The sequence below is a fragment of the Sphaeramia orbicularis genome, chromosome 5 (assembly GCF_902148855.1).
Source record: "Sphaeramia orbicularis chromosome 5, fSphaOr1.1, whole genome shotgun sequence".
NCBI lineage: Eukaryota > Metazoa > Chordata > Actinopteri > Kurtiformes > Apogonidae > Sphaeramia > Sphaeramia orbicularis.
The window spans coordinates 28,849,999-28,875,193 of NC_043961.1; the positions used below are offsets into that span (position 1 = coordinate 28,849,999).

General features: G+C 39.0%; 2 protein-coding genes across 3 annotated transcripts; one reads left to right on the forward strand and one right to left on the reverse strand.

Annotated features, from left to right (window-relative positions):
* Positions 1-1,872: 1,872 nt before the first annotated feature.
* gpr84 (G protein-coupled receptor 84) lies at positions 1,873-4,407 on the forward strand. The gene is made up of 2 exons (XM_030134007.1): positions 1,873-1,933; positions 2,383-4,407. Exon 2 carries the CDS (start codon positions 2,391-2,393, stop codon positions 3,597-3,599), a length of 1,209 nt encoding a protein of 402 aa, XP_029989867.1. The 5' UTR covers positions 1,873-1,933; positions 2,383-2,390; the 3' UTR covers positions 3,600-4,407.
* Positions 4,408-9,884: 5,477 nt separating this feature from the next.
* stat2 (signal transducer and activator of transcription 2) lies at positions 9,885-21,907 on the reverse strand. 2 transcript variants are annotated; one of them, XM_030133962.1, is made up of 24 exons: positions 21,671-21,907; positions 21,210-21,338; positions 20,937-21,081; positions 20,590-20,685; positions 19,273-19,365; positions 19,092-19,170; positions 18,874-18,953; positions 18,617-18,768; positions 18,138-18,296; positions 17,957-18,046; positions 17,643-17,702; positions 17,529-17,549; positions 17,321-17,414; positions 17,045-17,092; positions 16,832-16,915; positions 16,606-16,704; positions 14,276-14,411; positions 13,991-14,043; positions 13,798-13,883; positions 13,578-13,714; positions 12,910-13,098; positions 12,224-12,278; positions 11,905-11,993; positions 9,885-10,912 (listed from the first exon to the last, which is right to left on the reverse strand). In XM_030133962.1, exons 2-24 carry the CDS (start codon positions 21,335-21,337, stop codon positions 10,695-10,697), a joined length of 2,391 nt encoding a protein of 796 aa, XP_029989822.1. In that variant the 5' UTR covers position 21,338; positions 21,671-21,907; the 3' UTR covers positions 9,885-10,694. The 2 variants fall into 2 exon arrangements, with proteins under 2 accessions (XP_029989822.1, XP_029989823.1); XM_030133963.1 differs by lacking the exon at positions 11,905-11,993 and having other exon boundaries at positions 10,720-10,912.
* Between the last annotated feature and the right edge of the window lie 3,288 nt (positions 21,908-25,195).

Sequence of the window (25,195 nt, forward strand, 5' to 3'; positions counted from 1 at the left end):
CAAACCACAGACGCTGGACCATTGAACCACCGCCACCCCCACCCCACCCCCCCAATGAACCACGGACGTCAAATTACCGAACCCCCCACTTCAGATTACACACCACTAAATGAAGAGGTCACTTCCACAGAAAACACTGAACTTCAAGGAACTACCACGGTAAGAAACAAGTCCTACACCCGTACCTGGTCTGTTCACCAGTCCCAGATCGGTAGTCTCTTCACCAGGGCCAGGAAAAGAGAGTGCTCCTTGGCCCCAGGAGAAGGGACCAGGTGAAGAGGCCGCGACCCCTGCTCTCAGTGGCTCTTACCGGTGGTCAGACTAAGGCAGAGCCAGCATCGGTCTTCAAATCCTTCTCTGCTTTCAGTTGTCTCCATGTTTCTACATCATCTCCTGTACATCTCCTTGTTTTGTTTCTCACTTTGTTACGATGTATTTGGGAATAATAAGAGGCCTTTTAGGTTTATTAACGTCAGACATTTATGATCAGAAATGTTCCAGCTGCAGCTCAGTGGAACTGGCAACCTGGATGCTGAAAGGTTTCTGACTCTGTGATTGGCAGACAGGTGATGGGCGGAGCCTCAGACCAAAACACACAATGTCAACATAAACATCATTTTGGGGCTGACACTGAGCTTTTCAAATGCATTTCAATGCATTTCAAATGCTTTTCAAATTCTGGCTGGACAACTACTGTCAGTGATATCAGTATTTGAAATGAATATGATTCCTTAATGTCTGGTGACAGTCAAGGCCATTTTACAATTACTTAGAACATAATTCCTACATACTGTACCTTTAAGTTTTGTGTGCTTCATTTCTGCTTTATTACTTGCTGTATTATTATTTTTGCTGTGATTATTTTATTTGCTTTGCATGTAATGCATATTTGCTGTGCATGGCTTATGTTTTTGATTTGCATGTTGCCATTTGTTTTGCTGTGTTTTGCATTCTGTTTTGTTTGAATTGAAGCATGAATTGCTCTTCTGTTCCTTTCGCCATTTCAGAGACGATCTCCTGTTTTAATGTGGATTAATGTTTGCTATTGATTTTACCTACAGGCCTTTAGTGTTTTAACGAATTGTGAAAAGGAAAATAAACTTTAATTGCGTAACTGTTTAATCTGGTCTCACGTCTCGCTTTATGTCCATACCAAGCGCGGCCTCGTTTTCAATTGGTTTGGTCCTGGAGCCATCGCTCCAGGTGGCATTGTCAAATTAGTGCCATCTTAACTGTAGCGGCTATTTGTCATCAAAATTAAATCAACTTAAAGGTGACTGTAACATAACTCAAATAACCACTAGATGCACCATGGGTTTGTGGTTTACACGGTTAAAACACAATGTCCATATCATAGATGTAGTTCAAATGGTTTATTTCCAAGATTTCGCAGGCAAACAACAACTAAGGCCTTTTGTGATGTCTGGTAAAAAGCCCATAGGCCCACCCAGGTGCATGCTGGTCTATCTTTGTGCTCCCTATTTATACCCAGGTGCCCACGGTCTAAACCAATAAGAAAACACAAAACAAAAAGGTGCTAAATACCAAAGAATGAAAACAATAACCATAAAAATAAAAAAAAATATTTTCTAAATATTAAACAAACAAAAAATAAACAATTAGCAAAAAATACTAAGTTAGTAAACAAAAAAAGGTAAATTAACTTTAAATAAAAAACGAAACTGACAAATAGCTCCTACATTAACTTTAAGTCAAACACCAAAATCTACCCTCATGCCACATATGCAACATCACTCTTCCTGAATTTAGACATGAGGTGGAAAAACCCTGCTTCACGCCATTTCACTGTGCCGAAGACGCTTACGCAACATTAGGGACAGATATAATGAACTGCCTGCAGGAAGCCTGTCATTCTGCACATCAGACCACTGTCATACAACACAACAGACCAGCAGCATCTGTCAGCTCCAAGGTGAGAAACTGTCACTTATTTGTTCTCTGTTCTGTTTAATTAGAACAAATGTTTGCCTGATTTAAATGAAAAGTGATTTCCTACATTTTATAGGAGTTTAAGGGACAAAAACTGTAAATCTATTCAGAAATGTAAGAACTAATCATTCTTCTCCTGATTAGTTGTTACAGTTATGTTATTTTAGGGTTATTTTTAAAAGCCATTTTTTTCTTATTGTGGAAAAAAAAATCTTGTACGTAGAGCCTTTGGTCAATTATAGCTTTTTCAAAGAACTATAAAGCAGTGTATAAAATGTTTCTGTTTCACAGAGAAGGGTGTAGATACCCTTCAGTTTCTTTTTCACTTGTGGCATTGTGAACACCATGGACAGGAAAGGGTTGAATTTCTGTTTGAATTTATTTCCTGTGATGACATTTTAACTGTTTGACCCACATTGTCATTTGTGCTAGTTTACAAAATGCTGCTGAACCACACCAACCAAACAGAGGAGGACCTGTTCTCGTGCTACAGCCCCTCGGTGGTAGGATACCGGTACTTTGCTGTGGTGTGGGGGTGTCTGGTGACCATCATTGGCACTGTGGGGAACCTGATGACTGTTCTAGCCTTCATCTCAGACACACGACTGAGGACTCGTTTCAATCTGCTGATCGTAAACCTGGCTGTGGCTGATCTCCTGTACTGCACCATCCTTCAGCCCATCTCAGTCGACTCCTACCTGCACCTCCGATGGCGCAGTGGTACACTGTGGTGCAGCACCTTTGGCTTTCTCCTCTTCCTCTCCAACTCAGTCTCCATCATCACCCTGTGCCTGCTGGCGGCAGGCCGATACCTGCTGGTGGCAAAGAGGGCCGTGTTCGACCGGGTCTTCTCTGATCGTGGCATCGTTTTACTCCTGATCTCAGCATGGGTGATAGGTCTGACCAGCTTTGGCCCACTTTGGCCTGTTTTTGTATTTGTGCCACAGGTGTGCACATGTAGCTTCCATCGCACCAGAGGCCGCCCCTACAGCACCATCCTGCTCTTCTTCTACTTTTTTGTTGGACTGGGCTGCGTTGGCGTGTTCTACCTCCTCATTTACAGACGTGTTAGGATCGCATCTCAGGCTCTGCTCCGCTACAGGCTCAGCCGCCGGTCGTCCAGGAAGAAACCAGCTTTGACTCATGGCACAGATGACAGCGGCGTGGAGAGTGGTATGGTCAACACATGCAGCTGTGACATGAGCAGCCAAGTGGGACAGGCTCAAAACAAAGATGAGATCTCCTGTGATAATTCTTCACAGTCAAATCAGGGTGTCTCCAAGTCCATAAATTCATCAACAACCAACAAGCCTCACCCTGACGTTGTCTCTTCAACTCCTACATCTGCACCATCTTCATCCCCCTCTGCAGCTCCAGGAGACACTAGCGAGTTCAAACGTGTCACACGCATGTGTTTCACTGTTTTCCTGTGTTTTGTTTTCTGCTTCATGCCCTTTATTTTCATCAACATAGCTGACAAACAGAACCGTGCCCCACAGGTTCTGCACATGTTCTGTGCAAATCTCACCTGGCTCAACAGCTGCATTAACCCTGTGCTCTACGCTGTAATGAATCGACAGTTTCGACAGGCCTACCATGTGCTGCTCACCAAGGCCGCCACGCCCTTCACCTGCTGGCGGCCACGCTGAGCTCCAAACTTCCTGCTACAGAAATTCACCAGCCATTTCTTCCTATAAACAATGTATGACAATAAAGGACGCAGTACAGCCTTCATTCAGCTACTGTCAACCACTCCGATGGTTTTCTGTGTAAGGACATTGGCCAGAGAAAGACAAGGGAATAAAATAGAATATGTGGCAAAAAAAAATGTTAAGGTATCAATAAAAGTCAGATCTTTTCAGGTGAAGGCTGATTTTAGGCCACAAGTGAAAGTGAAATAAACCAGATGTTTGTCACTTTAAATCACTCACAAAAGATGCAACAAGATGAAAGTAATGCAAGAGACTGTTATTTGCAAAAATCTGAATATTTCACAAAATGTTCAACATGAAAATATACAAGAGTAAATTTAAGTACAAAAAAACACTGAAATATTTGGAAGTGTTTTAAGAAAAATGCACACCACAGCCAATATAATGATTACGATCCAAAAAATATCTTAGTAACAGTAATTCTCATTTTATTGCACAGCCTTAAAATAAAGGTAGAGGTTGATGTTCAGTCTGGTGATAAAAAATGGTCATATTTATTTAGATGATAATATATGTGTATTACATTTCACTTTTAGTGCATTAAACTGCTTCTTTTACACAATGATACATTGCAATATTTATAAGATGTTTTTGTATGTTTAGTTATATATGTTTGTTAAAATTGTGTGTTTTGTTTAATAACTTCATGTGCAATTGTACTGCAATATGTCAATAATATGTATGTATGTACAGAACAAGTAAATAGATTAGTAAATAAATAGCAGATTCTCTTTTATATATCCTGTTTTACTCTCAAATATTTCTACCTGTCTTTCTACCATTGTTTTTGTATTTTGTTGCTGTAAACACTGCAATTTCCCCACGGTTTCCCCATCTTATCTTATCTTTTCTTGTCTTATCTTATAAAAATCTGTTTTCTGGCATTTTTCCACAGTTGTATGACTAACAGCACACTGGTTGTGACCAGTACATTTAGTTTCAATGGTTTCTGTTTCGACATACGACAATCACGTGTTACATAACCAGCTGAGGAGACTTCCGATTAACACAACAGGCCTATTTAAGTAATATAGGAAGTTATGATGATGACTCAGTAAAATATGTGATCAGTAACTGTAAATGCTAAAAACAAAAAAAGTACATTTATGAGTAATGGTAATGTGGGTTTTATTGAGGTATACAGATGTTACTATGTGTTTAAGGAGTGGCAAGATAATGAGTATGAACAAAACTGTTCCAACACAAATTTATACCAATTCATAATTTAACACAAAACACCAGAAAAAAGACACTGGCTGTTTTATGTCCAAAACCCTGATATGTGTTATAACTCTGATGTACATCACCACAGACATGTAATTTAGTGACTGCTCATAATGGCAGAGTATTATGAAGATACTCTGAAGCTGTGGTTGTGTTGTCCTACAGTTTAGACTATAGTGGTGTCAAACATACGGCCCATGGGCCAAAACTGGCCTGCCAGAGTGTCCAATCTGACCTGTAGGATGAATTTGTTGAATATCAATATTATACTGTAGGGCTGCAACTTTAATCGATTAATCTGTAGATTATTTTAATAACTAATCGACTCATCTGATAAACACAAAAGACTCAATTCTCAAAGATAGGTATCTAACCCTAGCCCGCTAGCTAGACTTTTTCTAGCTAGCTTTGTTTATAGACTATCAAATTAGTTATTAGTTATATTATTATAAGTAACGTTAGTCTGATGGCCTGGACATGAAAGATTTTTCAATTTCAATTTCAAAACGGAGATGGATGAAAATGTTATAATTACGACAATAGTGTCTAGCTAGTGGGCTACAGTAATCAAAACATGTAAGCTATTTTAAGCTAGGTTTACATTCTGTTTTTGTTTGTTTGTTTTTTGGTTTACATTATGTTCACAGCAGCCCCGTTGGTTGCCGTGGCCACCATAAACATAATGTAAACCTAGCTTTCAAAATCTGACCTTGCATCCGAACCCTCAGCCACGCTGCTCTGTGTTTCCCTGTTCCACTACACAGCCTGTGGGCATGCAGCATTACCAACCTGCTCAAGACCCAACGAATCGAATGCTGAATTCGTTGCCAGCTCTTTTAAAAATGGATTTGGATCGATTTAATAGATTCATTGTTGCAGCACTATTACACTGAGATCTTAACAATCAGAGGTGTCAAAATCATTTTAGCTCAGGGGTCACATATAACCAGAGCCGTCGGGATGAGGTAGGCAAGGTAGGCAGCTGCCTAGGGCCCCCTCGCTGAAGAGGGCCCCTGATGGCCGCATGGTCACTTATCTGTACAACTTATTAAAAACCATCCATTGTAAACAAACCACCACAGTGAGGCAGCGCTAACCCTCTCCTGTACCGTTTTGTGACTGGGGCCCCCCCAGACTAGAGGGATTCCCCCTATGCAATGACAAACACTATGAGGGTCATGTAGAAGTGACCTCCGCCGTCGCGCACCCCCCATCACACCCCCCACTTGCTGTCAGTGGAGGAACTAACGATCTGTCCACACTGAGCACGGCGGCGGCCATTTTAAAAGAACAGCAATGATGAAGAGCTCCTACCCTTCAGGGTTTGCAAAAAGACAAAAAAAGAAAGAAGAAGAGGAAAAACGCCAACGACACAACGGTAAGTATTAAGTAAACCACTGTTTTCTCCAAATAGGCAACAACTGTGTGATATGTTTGAAAGTGTGCAAACAAAAGCCCTCACATCAGTGACCAAACACACAGATAGATGTTAGCATGAGAGGGAGAGGATTCAGTTCAAGAACTAATCATATACACACAACACAACTGTGTTCTGTTGGAAGAATTTAAGGAGAGAAGAAACACAACTTCTCCATCACCCTTTTCTACTGTTGTATAGTGTTCCAAAATTTCTTTGGAGCTAAATAATTTGGATGTGGAGGACCGAAGTACGACAGCATTAAAGGTCCTGTATTATGCTATTTTTCAGTCACGTCATATAGGTCTCAGAAGCCCAAAAACATAGTATTTAAGTTTGTTCGCCCCAAAATCATCCTTTTTTCAGAGTTTCAGCGGTCGAAAAAGTCACTCTCACCAGCCCTCCTCAGAACAGGCTGTTTCTGGGCCTGCTTCCGGGTATGCAAATGAACGCATCTGTCCACGCCCACTCCCCCTCCCCCTCCCCTCTCTGGGAGAGGACGCGGCTTCCGCTAGCGGTACTACGCGCTAATGTTGACTGTGAAGCCATGGCTCTCTCGTCTACAATACACATGTCTCAGACAGAACGTCTTTCCAAACACTGGCTTTCTTTGCCTTGAGGCGTGATTGAGCCCCGACGGAAAACGGCGGTGTTGTGTCGGGTTCATGGACCTGACACGGAAAGACGCCTGCCGCCACTAATGCAGGCAGCTACAAACAAGCTTGATGCTAACTATACTGATGCCAACCACAAAAGGCCCGTGTTCAAAGTAGTTCTGTTGAATGTCTCTCGATATTGTCAGCTCTTGCATGTTAACGGGGACGCAAACGTTAGCAGCAGTAACCGAGCTATGTTAGCTGCCATGCTAACGTTAGACGTACACATCAACAAACACAAGCTTATCCGTAATGTAGGGTTATGCAGTAAAGATACAAAAAAAAATGATAAGAACTTACATCTCCCACACTTGTACTTGGGTCACGAAGCGATGTTACTGTGTCCTTCTTGATTCGGAGTCTTTGTGCTAAGCCGGAGCTGTATGGGCCCATGTTCGAAAAACACTCGTCCGTGAAATGCCGGGCACACACATACAAGCGTTTGGGAATGTTGTTTGGTACATGACCATCAAAGATAGAATCCAGCCACTTTTTTCGGAGAGGCTCGGAAGTGGGGAGCAAAAATAAACTATCGTGTTGGTGTGTGCCGCCAACAACACCACAACTTGCGTGTCTCGCCTTCCCCTTGTTTGTTGTCCAAGAAGTACTTTGCCAGGGTGGGGGCACAGTCAGGGGGAGGAGTTAAATCCGCTTATGTCGTCATAAGCGGACCCAACTCAAACTCGGCCGTTTGAGCAGGCATTTTCACTAAATGTGGTGCAGCAAGGCAGGGAGGAAACAGACAGTTTTCAAATTCGAACCTCATAATGAGGCTACTGCAACACACGCTACTGTAAGAAAACTTTCACAAAGTGAGATTTGCATAATACGGGACCTTTAAAAGTATTTAGTCATGAAAAGCCAAAGCTAAGCCTACTGAAGTGTTTTCACTTACTCTGGACGGTTGTCTGCCCCTGCTGCGGTCACCCACACAACTTTATTCCAAACAAAATCGTCTGGTCCTATGAATCCCATCCAGTTCAATGGACATTTTCGGTTAGCTAGCAATTTCCGCTGGTGATCTCTCCATCCCATTAGGAGAAAAATGTCCCTTTTCCATTGCGTTTGTCCGTCTCATCAGTACGTCTGTTCCTTGTGTGTCAGCTGGTTTAGGCACAGAAGAGGACTAGAGTAGGCCTGCAGCAAAAGTTTGTATTTTCAGTCCAACATTTGTTCGAGTCCCTCACATCAGCTCTGTGCCCTCACTGCGGAACTTAGTTTTTTCTTCACGTTTAAGGAGGCACACGTAAACAATACATGAGGCGTTCAGGAACAATTAGAATAATTAGGAAATTACAACACTTTTCAAAATCGTCAAATATTCAGAATATTCAAATACAAAAAAATAAAAATAAAAAAAAAATGAATGGCGGTGTCTGTGAACCATGTCTGTGAACCATGTAATCACAATCCTACATTTTAAACTCTGTAACTATCTATATTTACACACTTGCCCATCAACACATCACAATACTTTGCCCCATGTACTCAGGTAGTTTTGCCGATGAGGTCTGATGTTACATTTTGGTGCATTATGGGAAGTGAAGTTCTTCTCCTGCAAAGTTACGATCAAATCCTCCGCACTTTAATCATATACTTCTAGAATAAGGACAAAAGTAAGCCTACTCACCAAATGCCTTTTTTTTTTCTTTTTTAGGTGCTTTGCTTAAATTTCTGTCAGCGCCAATTGGTAGTGACAATTTGTGTCATTCCCATCAACAATGCTTAATTGAAGACACTGTGTCCTTTACTACACTCTAGTGGATACTCTGTGTTGCGTAATACAGAGTAATTCATGACTCATTAAATGCACCAGAAAACAGGAAATCGCATCTGGATTTTATTTTTCTTCTTTGGTGATTTGACCACCACATCTTTGCATATTAGGGGCCTCACTTTACCTTCTTGCCTAGGGCCCCCAGATATCTTGAAACAGCCCTGCATATAACCAAATCAAAGTGTAATTTTTTAAAATATTTTTTTTATTTCTGTTACTAACTGTTGGGTGCCATTGTAGATCCACTATGATCTGTCAGTTGTAATGCACATGCTCATGTGAACTGGGGCATAATACTGTTATAATTAGCCTTTTTTTTTTTTTTTTTTTTTTTTTTTTTTTAGAAATTCCAGGTTGTTCGTGGTTGTTCAGGTTACTCACATTTTTTTAAAGGACTATTTGCAGATGTAAACATTTTCATTTTTCACTCTAAACCACAGAGAAAAGTTTGGAGTAGACATTATTTATAGGTTTTTGTGCCGTTACTTTACTGGTCCAGCCCACTTAAAATCATATTAGGCGGTATTAGGCCCCTGAAACAAAATGAGTTTGATGCCCCTGGTTTAGACTGACCACTGAAGTTCTGATGTCCCCATGTTCTGCTTTTACAGACATTTCCCTTCATTCTCAGTGACTGCAGTTGTAACTAGTAAAAAACTACTGTGAGTACTCTTTTCTCATCATGAAAATAATACTGTGATGACTTTTGCCTAGAAACATGCTGAAATGTATAGTGAAAAGTAGCAAATGTACTTGTCATCATTTTAGTTTAGTTAGGCTTGATTATTTTTGAACAGGTAGTAATTCCCACTCCTCAACAACATATCCAAGCATTCTGGCTCTTCTGTGAACTCCACTAATTCCATTAATTTATCTGGTGATGTCTTGAGTCCTTCTGTTTTGCTTTTCCTTCATCAAGTATGTGAAGACTTCATTACCATCTGTCAGCACATTTACATTAAAATTACTGTACCAATTTGCATGAAACTGATGGAAAGCTAAGGCGTGGTCAGAGAAGAGGCAAATTTTTATTTATTTATTTATTTTTTTACAGCAAGCCATGACAAAGGTATGAGATATATGCCTCTAACAAGTGCTCAAGTAGCCTCCTACTGCAACTGAAAAAAGTGAGCAGCTGAACCAAAAACTTTCAAGTACAATTTTTCATAAATGTTTTTATTTATTTATTTTTTTATTTCAAACAGGATACACAAGGTCAAAACATTTATTAAAAGAATAAATTATGTGCAGTTTTTACTTTTTCCCTACCCATTATATCTGTTCTTGGACATAGCATTCAAAAAATCCAGTGCCTTAAATGAAAATACAATTAACAACTATGATTATTCTTGATTAATGATTATAATTAATAGAAACAGAATGTCACATATTGCCATGTAGCATAGCACATTTACTCTCAATGGCTATTAATATTTCACATTATTAAAGCACTTAAACCAGAGTTGCTATGAAGGCTAAGCTAAAAGTTTATGGTATAAAGAATACTATATACAATTCTGGAAAAGAAATTAGATCACTCTGGATTCTGAGATCTGAACCCCAGAGAACCCGTTGGAGTATGAAGAAGAGGAGGACAGACGCCAAGGAGCCATGAATCAAATGTGAGATGCTTATATTTTTGTACTGGGAGTGACGTGAAATTCCAAATAGTAATAAGAAAGACTCATCTGGAACATGCCACGACATATGAAGCACAATTGATGATCAAAGTTACTCAACCAAAATTCCTCTATGAACTACTCATAAGTTCAAACATTAATACTTTGCTGTTCAAACATGAATGAACACAAAATGTATGTTGTTCAAATGTAATATGTGGAAATATTGCAAATCAGTTAATAATGGTCAACTATTTTCTTTCAGAGCTGTAAAGAACTGTAAGTGGAGCTGACATGGAATTGTTAAAAATAATAATAATGGTAAGTAAAAGTGGTTGCTTATTGAAACGCACTTCCACAAGGCTGTGGGAGCAGGCAATTAAATTCTGGAAGATTGAAATCAGGCAGTGGTGGCGCATCCTCCATGTCACAGAAGAGGTTGGGGTTGTTGAGATACATTTGTAAGTCGTCCATATGATTTTCAACACCTCCAGATAGCATGGGATCAGGAAAAGGTTCCAGAGGCAAATCCACCACAGGAGGACTGTCGTTTTGTTCTAAAGCACAAATGAGATGAGACAAAGATTTAGTTTATGATGCAACAAGCATCTGCTACAGCTTTGGCTGGGAAAATGAAATGAAAAAAGTGATGTTCCTTTAACAGTGGCAGATTTAATGGGACACACTTAACAACTGGGTGCAGTGCTGAAATTTTACTGGAATTCATCACAATAAACCAGTTTTATTTTTTTCTATGTTGTGCTAATGACATTATGCAACATCTTATTGTTGAATTCACTTGGCTCACCATTCACACTAAACAATTCAGTTAGGAAAAACATAAATAAATAAATATTTGAATTACGCCTCAACAAATAACCACAACAAAAAATACTTCTTTGCCCAATTTTCTGCCCATTTTTGCCTTAAATTAATTAATGAAACATCTTCATGTTTTGAACTTTTTTGTGAACAAAGTTCTCTGAGATGGTGTGAATGATTCATAGAGAAATTATTCAGCAGGTAAATCAATTCAATCAAGTGTATTACCTTCACTGTTAATTTAATAAAATCAAACAATAGCACATTGATCTCCATGCTGTACAGCTGGATATAAAGTCAAAATAATTCACCAAAAGTATTTCATTACAAGCCAATTATAATAACAGCCTTGAAACCAAAGTTCAAAACTACTAGCATTCATGTTAGTAGATAAATCAAACCAAGTAAACACATACTGAAGCATCAGAAGAGAATGACAGATGACATAAATGTGTTAGTTCAACCCAATCACCTGGACACCAATTCAATACACCAGTGTGCCCGTACATGCAGTAGAAGCAGCCAACACTGACAACAGATATTAATAAGAAGAGGGGGAATTTCATAGCTGTGACCTGACATCTACTGGATATAGAAAGCATTTCCCCTATTGGTTTAATAAACCACAAGGCCTCAACGGGAACGGCAAGACAGAGCTCTACGATGAGGGGGTAGCCATTTGTTTGACGAGGTTTTGGACGGGACAGCAGGGAGAGCCATGACTCACCAGCTGCCTCTCCACATGGGCCATTGATTGGCTCCAGGCCTTCACCCTGTGCCACGTCAGACATGGGTGACTTAGCCTCCAGTGTTTTCCTACATGACCAACAACAAACAGCCATTACAACCAGTCGCTTGTACATTAGAGTCGGACATGCATTACTCCTTCCATGTGGTAAGCACATCTACTTTGCTGTTAGGTTGTTGCTTTTGTAAAAACACACATCTCAAATACAAAGGAGGTGGAACAATCATGGGATGTGTTTCTCTGGAATAAAAAGCAACATCTTTAAAACCAGCCTGAAGAAACTTAAGAATAAACTTACTCTTTTGAAACAAACATCCACTTGGTTTTGAAGTATTTGATGTAAGGGCTGTCCTCTGAAAGAGAATGAGTTAAAAAAAGTCACATTTATTGCCAAAACCAACACATTATTTTGGCCACACAAACGCATTTGTTCTAAAACTTGTAACTCTTAGTCCATTTGTATCCCATATGCATCCACTCTATTCCAGTGTTTTAATATCCTCAAAACTGAGACGTTTAGAAATGCTGTAGACCCTTTTTTTTTTGTTTGTAAACTGAGGCTGTGTTGTAATGTGGATGGATAAAAATGAAGACTTGGAGACAATGACACATATCTGCCTTCATTGCCTGATCGAGTTAGGACATATCCTTCCCTGGTTCTTCGGGTTTGGACATTGGACAAACAGCTGTTAATTCAACAGGGACACTGAGCTACAGAATTAAAGTATTTGTCCAAGCAGATTCATCAGCACTCTGACCATGTTATATGTGTTTTCAGGCGTCTTAGAATCTCTGGAAACTATTTCTAAAACTAGGACAATATGTTTGTGTGAATGGAGATTGTTTTCATTTTAAAACAGTGTTTTAAGAATATAGAGGTACAGGTGTAGCTTCTGAACAAAGCAGAGCTAAATTTGAAGAAATATAAAATTGTATGTTCATTTTGTTCAATTTCCACAAACAATTTAGTGTGGGTGTCCTTACCTCCTCCCTTTTCTGTGTAGTACTTCCCAAAAGCTTCATCTTTGGGAATATTGGGATACAGGTAAAGGAGCGGGTTTTCTGGGACATTGTCAGTTTCTAAGATCTGGAAATTCCTGATGATTTCATGGAAGGGAACCTGACTGAGGTCATCTTTGGTGAAGGGCTGGACTGTCTTCACCTCAGGTTCACCTACAACAGACAAATCACAATCATACACAGGAACAAGTGAATCTATATCATAATAGTAGAAGGTCTCAGAGTGTCTGTGTGTGTGTGTGTGTGTGTGTGTGTGTGTATCTGCATGGTTGTGAGAAATTGAGATGTTTTTAATTGGCCAATTTGGTACCTACAGTTGAGGAATAGTCCCATCTCCACATTAAATATCTCAGCAAGTTGATAAGACCAATATTTTGGGAGATATAAGTAATTTTGGAATATAATCACATTGCTATGCCCATGACGATTGATGGGATGCTCAGTACCACACTGCATGATGCAAAAGGAAGTTCTCACCAGCATAAAAATAACCACATCTCGAACCCATGGTTCCCCACGGGTCAACACACTAGTACAAACATATTTACAGAAATGTAAAAATGTCTACTCTGGAAGAATTTCAGAACATTATGCATCATCATCAAGTAATAAAAATTATGAAAGCATCTCACCTGTTATGGTAGTTTCCACCCAGGAGAAGGTGATACCGCCAATGACACTCTCACTGAAGCGTAACAAGAATGTACCTCTCTGTTTTTTCTTCAGGAGAGCCTTCTCTTTGCCTTTAGTCACAAAACCCATGATGAGGCTACAAAATACATAAAACGTCTTGGTAAAGAACTGTTTTGTAGAACAGGAGTTCTTCAAACATAGATTCAGAATCATGCATACCCATCCCTCCACAGGTCTTCGAGATAAGATTTTACCATCACCACGATGCCGTCAAACCACACCCAGAAAGTGAAAGGAGTATTTTCCTGTAGGAGAAGGATGCAAAGGGTTGCCAACAAGCATCTGTATTCATAAACAATTAACAAACAAGACTGGACATACTGTTTACATGAATAAAAGCCAGCTGTCTCACCTTGCTAAATTTTGACCAAGCTACTTTAAAGGTGTTGTAGTTCTGCTGCTTGCCTGGTGGGGTAAAAATTACATCATGCATCATTCACTGACTTGATTTTCAATCACTGAAATCACAGTTTTTATGCATACAAATCTAACACTTCTTCCACAGAAGAGAAAATAAACAGGAAAGGACATGAATTTAACAGTGGTGGTAAAGTGACAGTAAATGAATGCACCCCATTTTAAAGACAGCGAAACCACCAAAATTAAGTAAAGGAATTCACTGAGGGACATGATTTACCAAAGAGCCTGTGTCCAATCATATCCAGCTGATCTTTATTCAGCCCAAGTTTGGTCGCAGAAAGAAGCTGCCAACTCAACATCTCTCCAAATTGGAGCCAAGTTGCTGTAGGAGAGCCGGCGAAGAACCTGATGTCCTGTAGAAACACATACATTGACAAATAAACACATTAGAGTTGCACAATAAATCTAACTGCAGTGACAATGTGTACATTTATTTAAGCAAAAAGCAGGTAGTCATATTATGGACAATGAGCAGAAACATGTACTGTATAAGGTATGCAAAGTTTATTGTTTTGATGTGTTTGTATGTTTTTATCTGAGTTTGTATGTTTCATTTAAAACATGTATAACTGTGTCCAAATCACTTTAGTTGTGTCTATTGGGAGCTAGATAATGTTTGCTATAGACTTCCAAATCTGCATTTGCCTTAGCCCTAACATAATCTATATTGGACAGACTGATCCTTCATCATTGGAAAACCAAAACATAAAGAATGTGCTAAGAATGCAACTGAAAGGATTATCTTTAATTATTTATTCGCATATTCACTTCTACTTTTTATCCAGCCATAGTTAGATTTGGTGCTGATGAGCTTCATTGATAAAATTAAGATAATGTTGTCTTGTTTACTCTGTGTTGCTAATGTTTGGTGTTTGCAATCAAAACTTAAAAAAAAAAAAAAAAAACTTTAATAAAAACAAAGTTGAACTAAAGAAGCCAACTGAGCTGAATCAAATTTAACTGATAGAATTTTCTGCATCAGAATTTTAAATAAACATAAAAATTTCATTGTAATGTGTTTAATTCATTACTGTTCTGTACTTAGTGCAGCTGTTCACTCTCACCGCTGAAGGGGAAATATACATTAATAGTTAACAGTAATATGTTCTCCATCAAGGTTTCAGTTCAACTCAAACAGCTGATGCATCACCTCAGACTCAATTTACCAACCAGTGGCTGGTTTTCAAATGTGGGGCATTATAGGCTGTGTTTGTCTCAGTATTTATGGCTGTACATCAGTTGTTCCTCTGGTATTCTCCTGTCTCAATACATTGTACTTTCTCTGCAACTTGACCTCTTGTTTTTTTATGTTTTCACTGTTTTATCAACACTAGAAATACTGAATTGAGTGACTTACTATAACTGTCTTCATTTATATATTAAGGTATTACAAAGTACATCCTACTAAACAAAATCCTAAAAAACAGGCAGTTACAACAAACACATGGAGAGTCATTGCTATGAAAATAATACACCATTTAATCTGTAGATACTGGTGTAAACTGGCACATCTTCAGGACCAGTCCGGCCAGAGCTTTGCAAGAAGATGCATGCTTTTAGATTGTCTCGTCATGAATATTTGGTTTGAACTGGGATTTATGCATACACACATACACAATGTGCCGTTGTTTTTACCTCCGCCAAGGAGGTTATGTTTTTGCCAGGGTTTGTTTGTTTGTTTGTCTGTCTGTTTGTTTGTTTGTCTGTCCGTTAGTGTGCAACATAACTCAAAAAGTTATGGACAGATTTGGATGAAATTTTCAGGGTTTGTTGGCAATGGGATAAGGAAGAAATGATTAAATTTTGGTGGTGATCGGGGGTGGGGGGGCCCACGGGGAGGGGGCACTGATCAGCCTTGGCGGAGGTCTGCGCTCTCCGAGTGCTTCTAGTTTGAAAATGTTTTAAATGAAAATAGATTTTGATTTTTTATCAAATCAAGAAGCTTCTTAAACAAATGTCTTATAGTCACTGAGGTATTAAGAGTTACTAACTGTGATAACCTACAGATAGTTAAACATATGTAAATGTATTGTAACATGCATTTTATGGTAGACTGCAGGTATTTCAACCACCATTATTATTTGTAGGTTAATTCATAAATAAATTACTAATATATCCCTCAATTAAGTGGCTGCATGAAAAAGGAAGCTACACTCAACAATCATTCCACTTATAAAATGCCACATAATTTAGACTTTAATGTGAAAGATGGAACATTATTATTTGACATGCAAAATGATTCCAATCATCTGCTTTTTCCTTCATAACTAAGAAAATTACAATAACAACTCACAGTGTGACTGTAGAAGCCAATAACGTAATCATGACCCATAATGTAATAATGACCCATATTGGCCTATTACATTCTAAAAATGGCAAATGTATTACACTATGGGTCGTTGTTACGTTTTGGGTTGTTATTACGTTCTTGGCTTCTACAGTGACTTTTTTTTTTACCAAGCTTGCCCTCCACACACCTGTCTCTTATGTCTTCTAATAGCTGAACAGTATAAGTCAACAACTAAATGCAGTGATATGATAATTCACCTTTGTGTCCTGACTGAGCATGTTGAACCAGAGTATGGAGGCCCAAGCACTCTGCTGTTGGCTGGAGTTGGAGATAATGACCACAGGGAGGGAGGATGCCTTGGTTGGATGCCAGAGAAAAATAACATTAGGACCTAAATTTCAGGTCAGGGCTCAATCATATGATGCTCATTCTTTATACACTGAGTCCATGAAAATAAAAACAGAAAAAGAGAAGAAACTCTACCAGCATATCCACCGACATGCCTTTCAGCTCAAACACAGTGTCAAAGTAGATGATGTGCAGCTCCTCTGTGACGCTCAGAGAGATCTATTAAACACCACAATGCACAAACATACATGCAGATCAATATTCGGTTCTTTACTCTTTGTGATTCTTTATTTATTGTGGTAAACTGTTAGTAGGGAGGCCTAATTATTGCTGAAAATGATAACTCACATCACTGACACCTTTTCCACCACCTCCACACTTCTGCTCTTTCAGAGTCTACAATGAATTAAAAGGGCAGAATAAGTCTAACACAGTAGTGCTAATATTAAATAGTCATAATGGTTCTGGTTAATGAATTAAATTAGATGTCATATGTGTACAACATATAACATCTAGCAATCTTATATATAATAAATGCAATCATTTAATTTCTTATTTGTATTACATTAGACAATTATTATTTTTGTCATTCAAGATGTATTCTTCCATATCAATACCACCCACCAGGTGTCTAAAGTCTGCAACCATGCCTCCACTCTGGCTCTCAGCCATGTTTAAAGCCTTGCTTTTGGTCCCAAAGACATTAAAACGACGATATCTACAAAGATTTAAATTTTAGTAGAAATAAAAACACAAAAATTTGACAGCTTAGTTTACTTTTTCTGAAAATACTACTTCATATGGAAGCTAAAATTAGAGAAAATGTACAAACCCCTTGATCTGAGGTGCTTCCCTGTTTTAAGAGGGATGGAAAAAAAAAAACATAATGTCACAAAGTGTATCTACATGTGTACTGATTTAAGTCAAGAAAACTAACAAATCTTACCTGTCCATAGATACATTCACTTTCATGGAGTGATTCAACTCAGGAAACTTGACAAGAAGTCTGAAAACATAGCATAAGTGTAAATTACATTAAACTTTACTTGCAGTTACAAAGGAAAATTTGTTCTGTTTTTTGTAGGTTAAGCTACACTGCTCCTTTTCAGTGAAGCTTGCTTCTTTTTGGTTTACATTCTCTTTCTAACTGTTTAACCTTATAATTCAAATGTGTGAAAAGTGTAATTAAAGCATTGATCTTCTATAATTACAAACATGTGCTACAACTAGAGTGAAAATAAGCAGTGGTGACACACTAACCTGGTTTTGACAGAGAACTGGATGTTAGTGCGGAGTACCAGAGGTCCTTTCCCCTGTGGCATGGACGGCTGAGTCTCTACCACAAAAGAGCTTTAAGACACATTAACAATGATGTGGGTATGTTTCATAAAGAAAACGTAGAGGAGCAAAAGCACATAGCGTACTTCTTTTACTGACAAACCTCTTGAGCAAGTTTTTCAACAGAGCATCTGCTCTCTTCTGTAGGCCTGGTTTCTGTGCCTTCAGTGGGTCATTTTCATAAGACACTTTCCCTACCAGCTCCTCCAGTTTACTGAGAAACTCACGCACCTGGAACAGACACACTGCCACACAGGTGAACCTAAAAAACAAGTAAGCAAAAAATTCAAAAGGGTGCTAAAAAACAGAGTTGCAGAGGATACCAGTTTTGACCATGCTACCTTTTCATACATGCTCTATGGTTTGTCACAGAGGAAACATCATTAACTGTAATAATTTGTAATCAGTTTTATCTTTATATATGGTCTAAGCTTAAGACAGAGAGGTGAGAGCGGCAGGTGGGATGCCTTTTTAATTCTGGTTGTTTTCCCCAGATTTCCTCCCACTCAAGCTTTAATCAAATAAAAGTTTTCATGTATGTACTGGTATGTTATAAAGTGAAACATGCAGAGATGAAAATACCATTTCTCCAGCTGATCCAGGCAAACATTGTCTGGAGCGCCGATGCAGGATTTCTGCTGCCTCCTCTGCCATTCCACAAGCTCCTTCTTCACTAATATATCGATCAGGTCATCAGCCTTATCCAGAAGTTTGTTTATATCTGACAATGTGCTCTACAACGGTGATGGCACAGCATGGGGAAAAACATTGGAAGAATTAGGAAAAGAAATTGATCAAGGAGAGGAAAAAGTTGTTAAGCAACATTCATAATATTGTACCTTTCTGCATTCATTCAGACGGTTGACAAGATGTTGAAGAAGCTGTACTTGGTTTTTTTTGACTGCTTCATCTGCCACTGCTGTATGAGTTTCCACAGTGGAATCACATTTTCCATACAAAAGAGAGCAAAACAGTTATGATTCAAGCCACTTTATTACTCATCTTCAGACCTTATCGAAGCATACAAATACACCCAAACATGTTAAATACACTTTACCTTCCATCTTGTGCGTCTGGTATTTAAAATCAAACTCATCTTGCTGTTCTTCCAGACATATCATCGTATGCTCTAAGCACTGTAAAGACATAAGAGCAAGAAAAAGAAATCAATGGGTGTATTTCAATACTTTTGTTTTGCAAAGCATAAAATGATAATATAGAGGAAACCATATATCTACCTGCACTTCATTCCTGAGGCCAGCCATCCTACGCTCCAGGTCCTGTTGGCTGGTTGTCTCCATGGCTTCCTGCTCCACACGCAAAAGCTGAACCTGAGACAAAAAAAAATGAGTAGCATGAGCTATATACAGTATTTCAGAAATGAGAAATTTATTCTTATAAAGCAAAGTTATGTTTGCCACACTAAGTCACACTAATGTGGTTTGTGTCAAGTACAGTTATTGAGCATGATGCTCTTTATAAATAAATTTCCATCAATATTAAAAATTACAGTTTCTAACATAAAATCATATACTGTACAAAGTAATAAAGATCAATTTTCTTTCAGTCAATTCATGAGATAATCATTTCAACTTTATACACAACTCACTGATATTTGGTACCTGCCCATTGAGTCATGTGGACAATGACATACAGAAACCCTAAAAATCAAAATATCTGCCGTTCAAAGTGGCAGATGTCAAGTGCAACTTGATGGTAGTATATGCTGGGTGTGATATAATGGGTGGTATGGAGGAGAATCCCTGCTTCTGGTGAATTTTTTTTATCACTACTGAGGGGTATAAAAAAATAATCCTACTTCACCCATTTATCATAAAAAGTACCTTATAGAGAAGTATTTTTAATTGAAGTGCTAAAACAACTAAATAATCTGTAACACAAAGAATATATAAAATCAGAAATGGATTTTCACTCTCAGGATACAGGGAAACTACCAGACTGACTCAAATGAGGCAAAACGAGTGTGTCTTATTCTGAGGCTGTGGCTCAAGGCTGCAGGCAACCGAAACAGTTTCAGCTAAATTGAGAGAAGATCCACAGGGGCAACTATTAACACAAACTGGACAATTCAGTAACTACTCAGGCAAAGGACTGTGTCAACCAGATATTTTTTATCATCGACAATTGTTTTGACAGTATTAGACATGTCAGAATGGTGTAGGAGGATGAAATGAGGGTGATCTGTGGTAACTAAGTAATTTGAGTAAAACACTGTCAATAATGCATCTGTTAACCTGGTCCTGACAACACAATGAAGAGCTACAGACTATGACATGACAGGTAGAGCAGCCTTATACATGGTACTAGATTTTAGCATACCTGTGTGCTTCCAGTTCATAATCATTCTCTAAATGAAACTGCTTACAGACATTAATCCATACAACTGTAAATCATGTTTTGTTTTGTTTTTTTCGTAAATGTTCAACATTCAAAAACACCCCCACCTCATTTTTTTCACAAACCACATCCTGAGTGTATGTGTTTCTACATGACACTCTCTATGAGTAGGTAACTTATGAACGTGTTTCCCCAACCTGCTCATCTAATTCAGCACTCTGTAAGATTTCCTTTTCTTTTTCCAGGAACCACAGGATGGTGCTTGCCAAGACGCATGGTTCATCCTGGTACCTCTGCAAACACAGAAAGATCAAAGGAATATCAGAGTCAAAATTAAACACTCATAATAAGCACCGGTAGGATAACAGAAACTCTATAAGGAAACAAAATGTTCGGCTTTCTAAGCAGAACACCTTGTACTTAACAAAGGGCATCATGCAAATTGTTATTAGACAATGAAAAATACAAATGAGGCTGTATTTAAAAAGGACAATGCAAAAGAAAACAGTGCATTTGCTTTACAAAATAGAACCATAAACCCCACCTGAAAGTTATGTTTGTAACGTCTAATATTATGCTGCATTAAGAATGACTCCTCTTGGACGAAGCGGCTGTGTTGGATGTCCAGATTCTCCAACAACACCTGGAACAGCACCATAGCGAAGTCAGGGTCTCTGGCTGCCCGTTGCCTGAACAACAAACAAGATACAAGCATTAAACAGATTGGATCATTATTTTAATCCCTGCATAACTTCTGACTTGCACCAAAAATGTAAACATTATTAAACAATTGCCATAGTAGACTGAGTTGCCTTACCATTCCTGTTTCTCTATCCAGTGTGACAGGTAGTGTCTCACGTCCATAGGTAAAGCATCCCTGTCGTAAAGCTCGTGTAACTGCTGTGAGTACGAGTGCAGCTGCATCAGTCTCTCCCACTGAGCCATCCTAAATCAGCCAGGAATACACAAACATTACACAAACAACAAACCACATTCAATGGGTGTGTACAATATGAGTGAGACTCAAGCAAAAGAACTGCATGTGTGAAGGGTGGGTAAACACTGTCATTTACAGGGACCAAAGTGCAAACTCTACGCAAATTATGCACAGGTGACATAGCACTGCATCTTATGCATAATAACATAACAAATAAACCAACAAAAGAGCAATTATTCTGTTAATACCACATAACATTACAGAGTTGTGTTCAATCGTTTTACAAGACCGTCACTTAGCCCAAATACAGCTCAATACTTCACTAATTCAAGTTTACTTACCCGATTTAATATGTTCCTGTCAGTTACGATCCACTACGAAATGATTCAGTGAGTAACAATTTAAGCTGAACGCATAGCTAGGTGTATTGTCTCTTAAGTATAAGCTAGGTCTACCTGTAGTTAAATGTCGACAACAAGTAATGTTTCTCTGATAATAGGAAGGCATGTACATGTTATTTCCTTTTCTGCATTCTCTTTCATTGGATATTTACTTGACCGTCCCGAGTAGTTCTTAATTTGCCGTTCAGGCGCCATTTTGGCTCTAACGTACGGCTGCTAAAGGAGAAGAGGAGCCGAAATGTCAGCTCCACAGGGACCAGTTTCCATACGAGCACAGAGGAAGCAAATGATTGGTGGATTTAGGCAATACATTCTACGAGCCATTGGTACAGCTTTACGTCAATCAGCAGCGAGGGGTGTGGCGAGCAAAATAGAAACTTACGGCCCTGTTGTTGGCCTGGACTTTTCCAAGAAATGACGCTGTGAAAGTGATGATATGAGAAAGGAAAGGAAGTATAGTTTTTATGATGTGCTTCCGAGGAATGAAACTCAAAGCGTCTCTTGTCGAATTAAACTTTAAACACGCATATTATTATTATTATTATTATTATTATTATTATTATTATTATGTTTATGCATTTGGCAGACGCTTTTTTCCAAAGCGACTTACAGGGGGAAACCAATTAAATCACTCAATCAATCAAATTTTATTTATATAATGCCAGATCACAAAAAAAGTTATCTCATGACACTTTATATATAGAGTTGGTCAAAAACCAGACTCTAAGCCAATTTACAGAAACCCAACAGAATCCTCCAGGAGCAAACACTTGTGACTGGTGACAGTGGTGAGGAAAAACTTCCCTTTAACAGCAGAAACCTCGAGCAGACCCAGACTCCTGGAGGATGGCCGTCTGCCTTGACCAGTTGGGGTTAAAGAGAGAGGGTAAAGAAAGAGAAAAAGAGAGAGCAATAGAGATAGAGACTGGGGGAGAAGGGGAGAGTAGGGGGAGACACATGGAGGCAGTTGAGGATAAGTGAGTGGTGATGATGAGGGCAGGGAAGAGGCCGGACCACCGCAGCAGGTCCAGAAATAATCCTGGAAGAATCTGTGATAATCCTGGGAAAAACCCTATTAGAATATTTAAGATGGAATGTTTGAAAGTGTTAGGATAGGAGGTGCTCTCGGAAGAGCTGGGTCTTCAGGAGCTTCTTGAAGATAGGCAGGGATGCCTCTGTTCTTGTAGCACTTGGTAGGGCGTTCCACCAACGTGGAACAACCCATGAAAAGAGCCTGGATTGTCTTGTGCAAGGTCTGGGGACCACCAGACTACGTTCCCCAGATGAGCGGAGTGGTCGTGGGGCAACATAAGCTTTTATCAGTGCACCTAAGTAGACAGGAGCAGACCCACTGAGAATTTTGTAGGCTAGGATTAAAGATTTGAATTTGATGCGGGCAGCTATGGGTAGCCAGTGTAACTCAATGAGTAAGGGGGTGACATGTGCCCTTTTAGGCTGATTGAAGATTATTATTATTATTATTATTATTATTATTATTATTATTATTATTATTATTTATCGTACTTTTATAGTAGTAGTAGTAATAGTATATATTTACATAGTTTGTTGGTTGTATAAAAACAATTGAGATATTCACGTATGGTATGAATTATAAGGAGGGTTGTGTATAATTATAAATTATAGAAGACTACATTGTTTTTAAACTCTTCAACTCCAAGATTTCAAATATAATTGATACCACTGCTCCCACTAAAGTGAAGGTTATCTCCAGTAAGAAAAGATCACCATGGACAATAGACCAGTCAGGAGTAAAAAGAGAGAGTGTTGTAAAGCTGAGTGAAGGTGGAGAAAGACAAACCTGCAGGTACTTTAGATCATCTACAAGGAAAGAATTCATAATTAACTTCATAATTTAAAACTGAAGAATATACGGCAGTCTTTCTTTTCTGACATTCATTCATATATTATCTGAACCTGCTTCCTTCTCACTAGGATTGTGGGGGTCACTGGACCCTATCCCAGCTACTTATGGGTGAAGGTGGGGTACACCCTGGACATGTTGCCAGTTGGCAGGGCTGACATATAGAGACAAACAACCAATCACTGTCACATTCACACCTATGGGCAATTTACATTAACCAATGAACCTATCACTGCATGTGTTTGGGTGGTGGGAGGAAGCCAGAGTACCCAGAGAGAACCCATGCTGACATGGGGAGAACATGCAAATTCCACACAGAAAGGTCCCACCTCCATCGACTGGTGTTGGAATCAAACCAAAGACCTTCTTGCTGTAAGGCACAAGTGCTATCCACTGCCCCATAGTGTCACCCTCTTTTCTGACAGTCAGTCAGTATATCAACTTTGAATCCAGGTTTTGTGCTGTGTCCATTTAAAACTAATTCAGACACCCTGACACAGTTTCACCCAATAAACCACAACAACCTGGAGCATATCATACAAAAACTGAATTGCTCATCCTGCTGTCTAGATATTTTGGTAAATGGACTTACATAGCACATTTTCTACACCGCCATGGTGCCCAAAGCGCTTTTCCTCACCCATTCACACACACACTCATACACCAGTAGGCGGCTGCTGCCTGGCTCTACTGGGAGCAATTTAAGCTTCAGTGTCTTGCCCAAGGACACTTTGACATGTGGACAGTTGGAGCCAGGATTAGAACCAACCCTTTGGTCATTGGACGACCCACTCTACCAACTGAACCACAGCCGCCTCAGTTGTGTGTTTTGGTAACAACTTTTTTCAAAACAATTTCAGATGTTATGGTATCTGATTTGATCCAAATCTTAAACTCATCTCTTTTATCAGGCATGTTCCCTCAGGCATTAAAAACAGCTGTCATCAAACCTCTCCTGAAAAAGAACAATTTGGATAAAACCTTAATCCAAAATTACAGGCCTATATCAAATCTGCCATTTTTAAGCAAAGTTGTTGAAAAAGCGGTCTTTGAACAGTTAAAAAACTTTTTAACCCTAAACAATTGCTTTGATATTTTCCAGCCAGGTTTCAGAGCTCACCACAGCACTGAGACCACTCTGGTCAAAGTATTTAATGACATCTGCTTAAACTCAGACTGTGGCAGAACCTTTGTCCTCATATTGTTGGGTCTCAGTGCTGCATTTGACACTGCTGGCCATAGTATATAACTAGACCGACTGGAAAACTGGGTGGGACTCTGCCACATTACTAGATTGGTTTGCTTCTTATCTGAAAGATATGGACTACTTTGTGTCAATAGGTAATTTTAAATCTAAACAGAGAAAAAAAGCATGTGGAGTTCCCCAGGGCTCCATCCTGGGACCTCTTTGATTTAATATCTACATGCTTCCACTGGCTCAAATGATAAGACACAAAAATAACAAAATAAGCTATCATCACTATGCACAGCTTTATATCTCAGTGTCATCAGGTGACCATGGTCCCATACAGGTCCTGGGTAAATGTATAGAGCATATAAATGAATAGATGTGCCATAATATC

What these genes read in the sequence shown, in the direction of transcription:
- gpr84 (XM_030134007.1), top strand. Translation starts at nt 2,391, where the DNA reads ATGCTGCTGAACCACACCAACCAAACAGAGGAGGACCTGTTCTCGTGC.
- stat2 (XM_030133962.1), bottom strand. Translation starts at nt 21,337, where the DNA reads ATGGCTCAGTGGGAGAGACTGATGCAGCTGCACTCGTACTCACAGCAG. An exon ending in GTGCTGAATTAGATGAGCAG is followed by an intron (nt 19,366 to 20,589) that starts GTTGGGGAAACA and finishes TTTTTGTCTCAG; the next exon opens with GTTCAGCTTTTGCGTGTGGA. An exon ending in GCCTCAGGAATGAAGTGCAG is followed by an intron (nt 19,171 to 19,272) that starts GTAGATATATGG and finishes ATGTCTTTACAG; the next exon opens with TGCTTAGAGCATACGATGAT.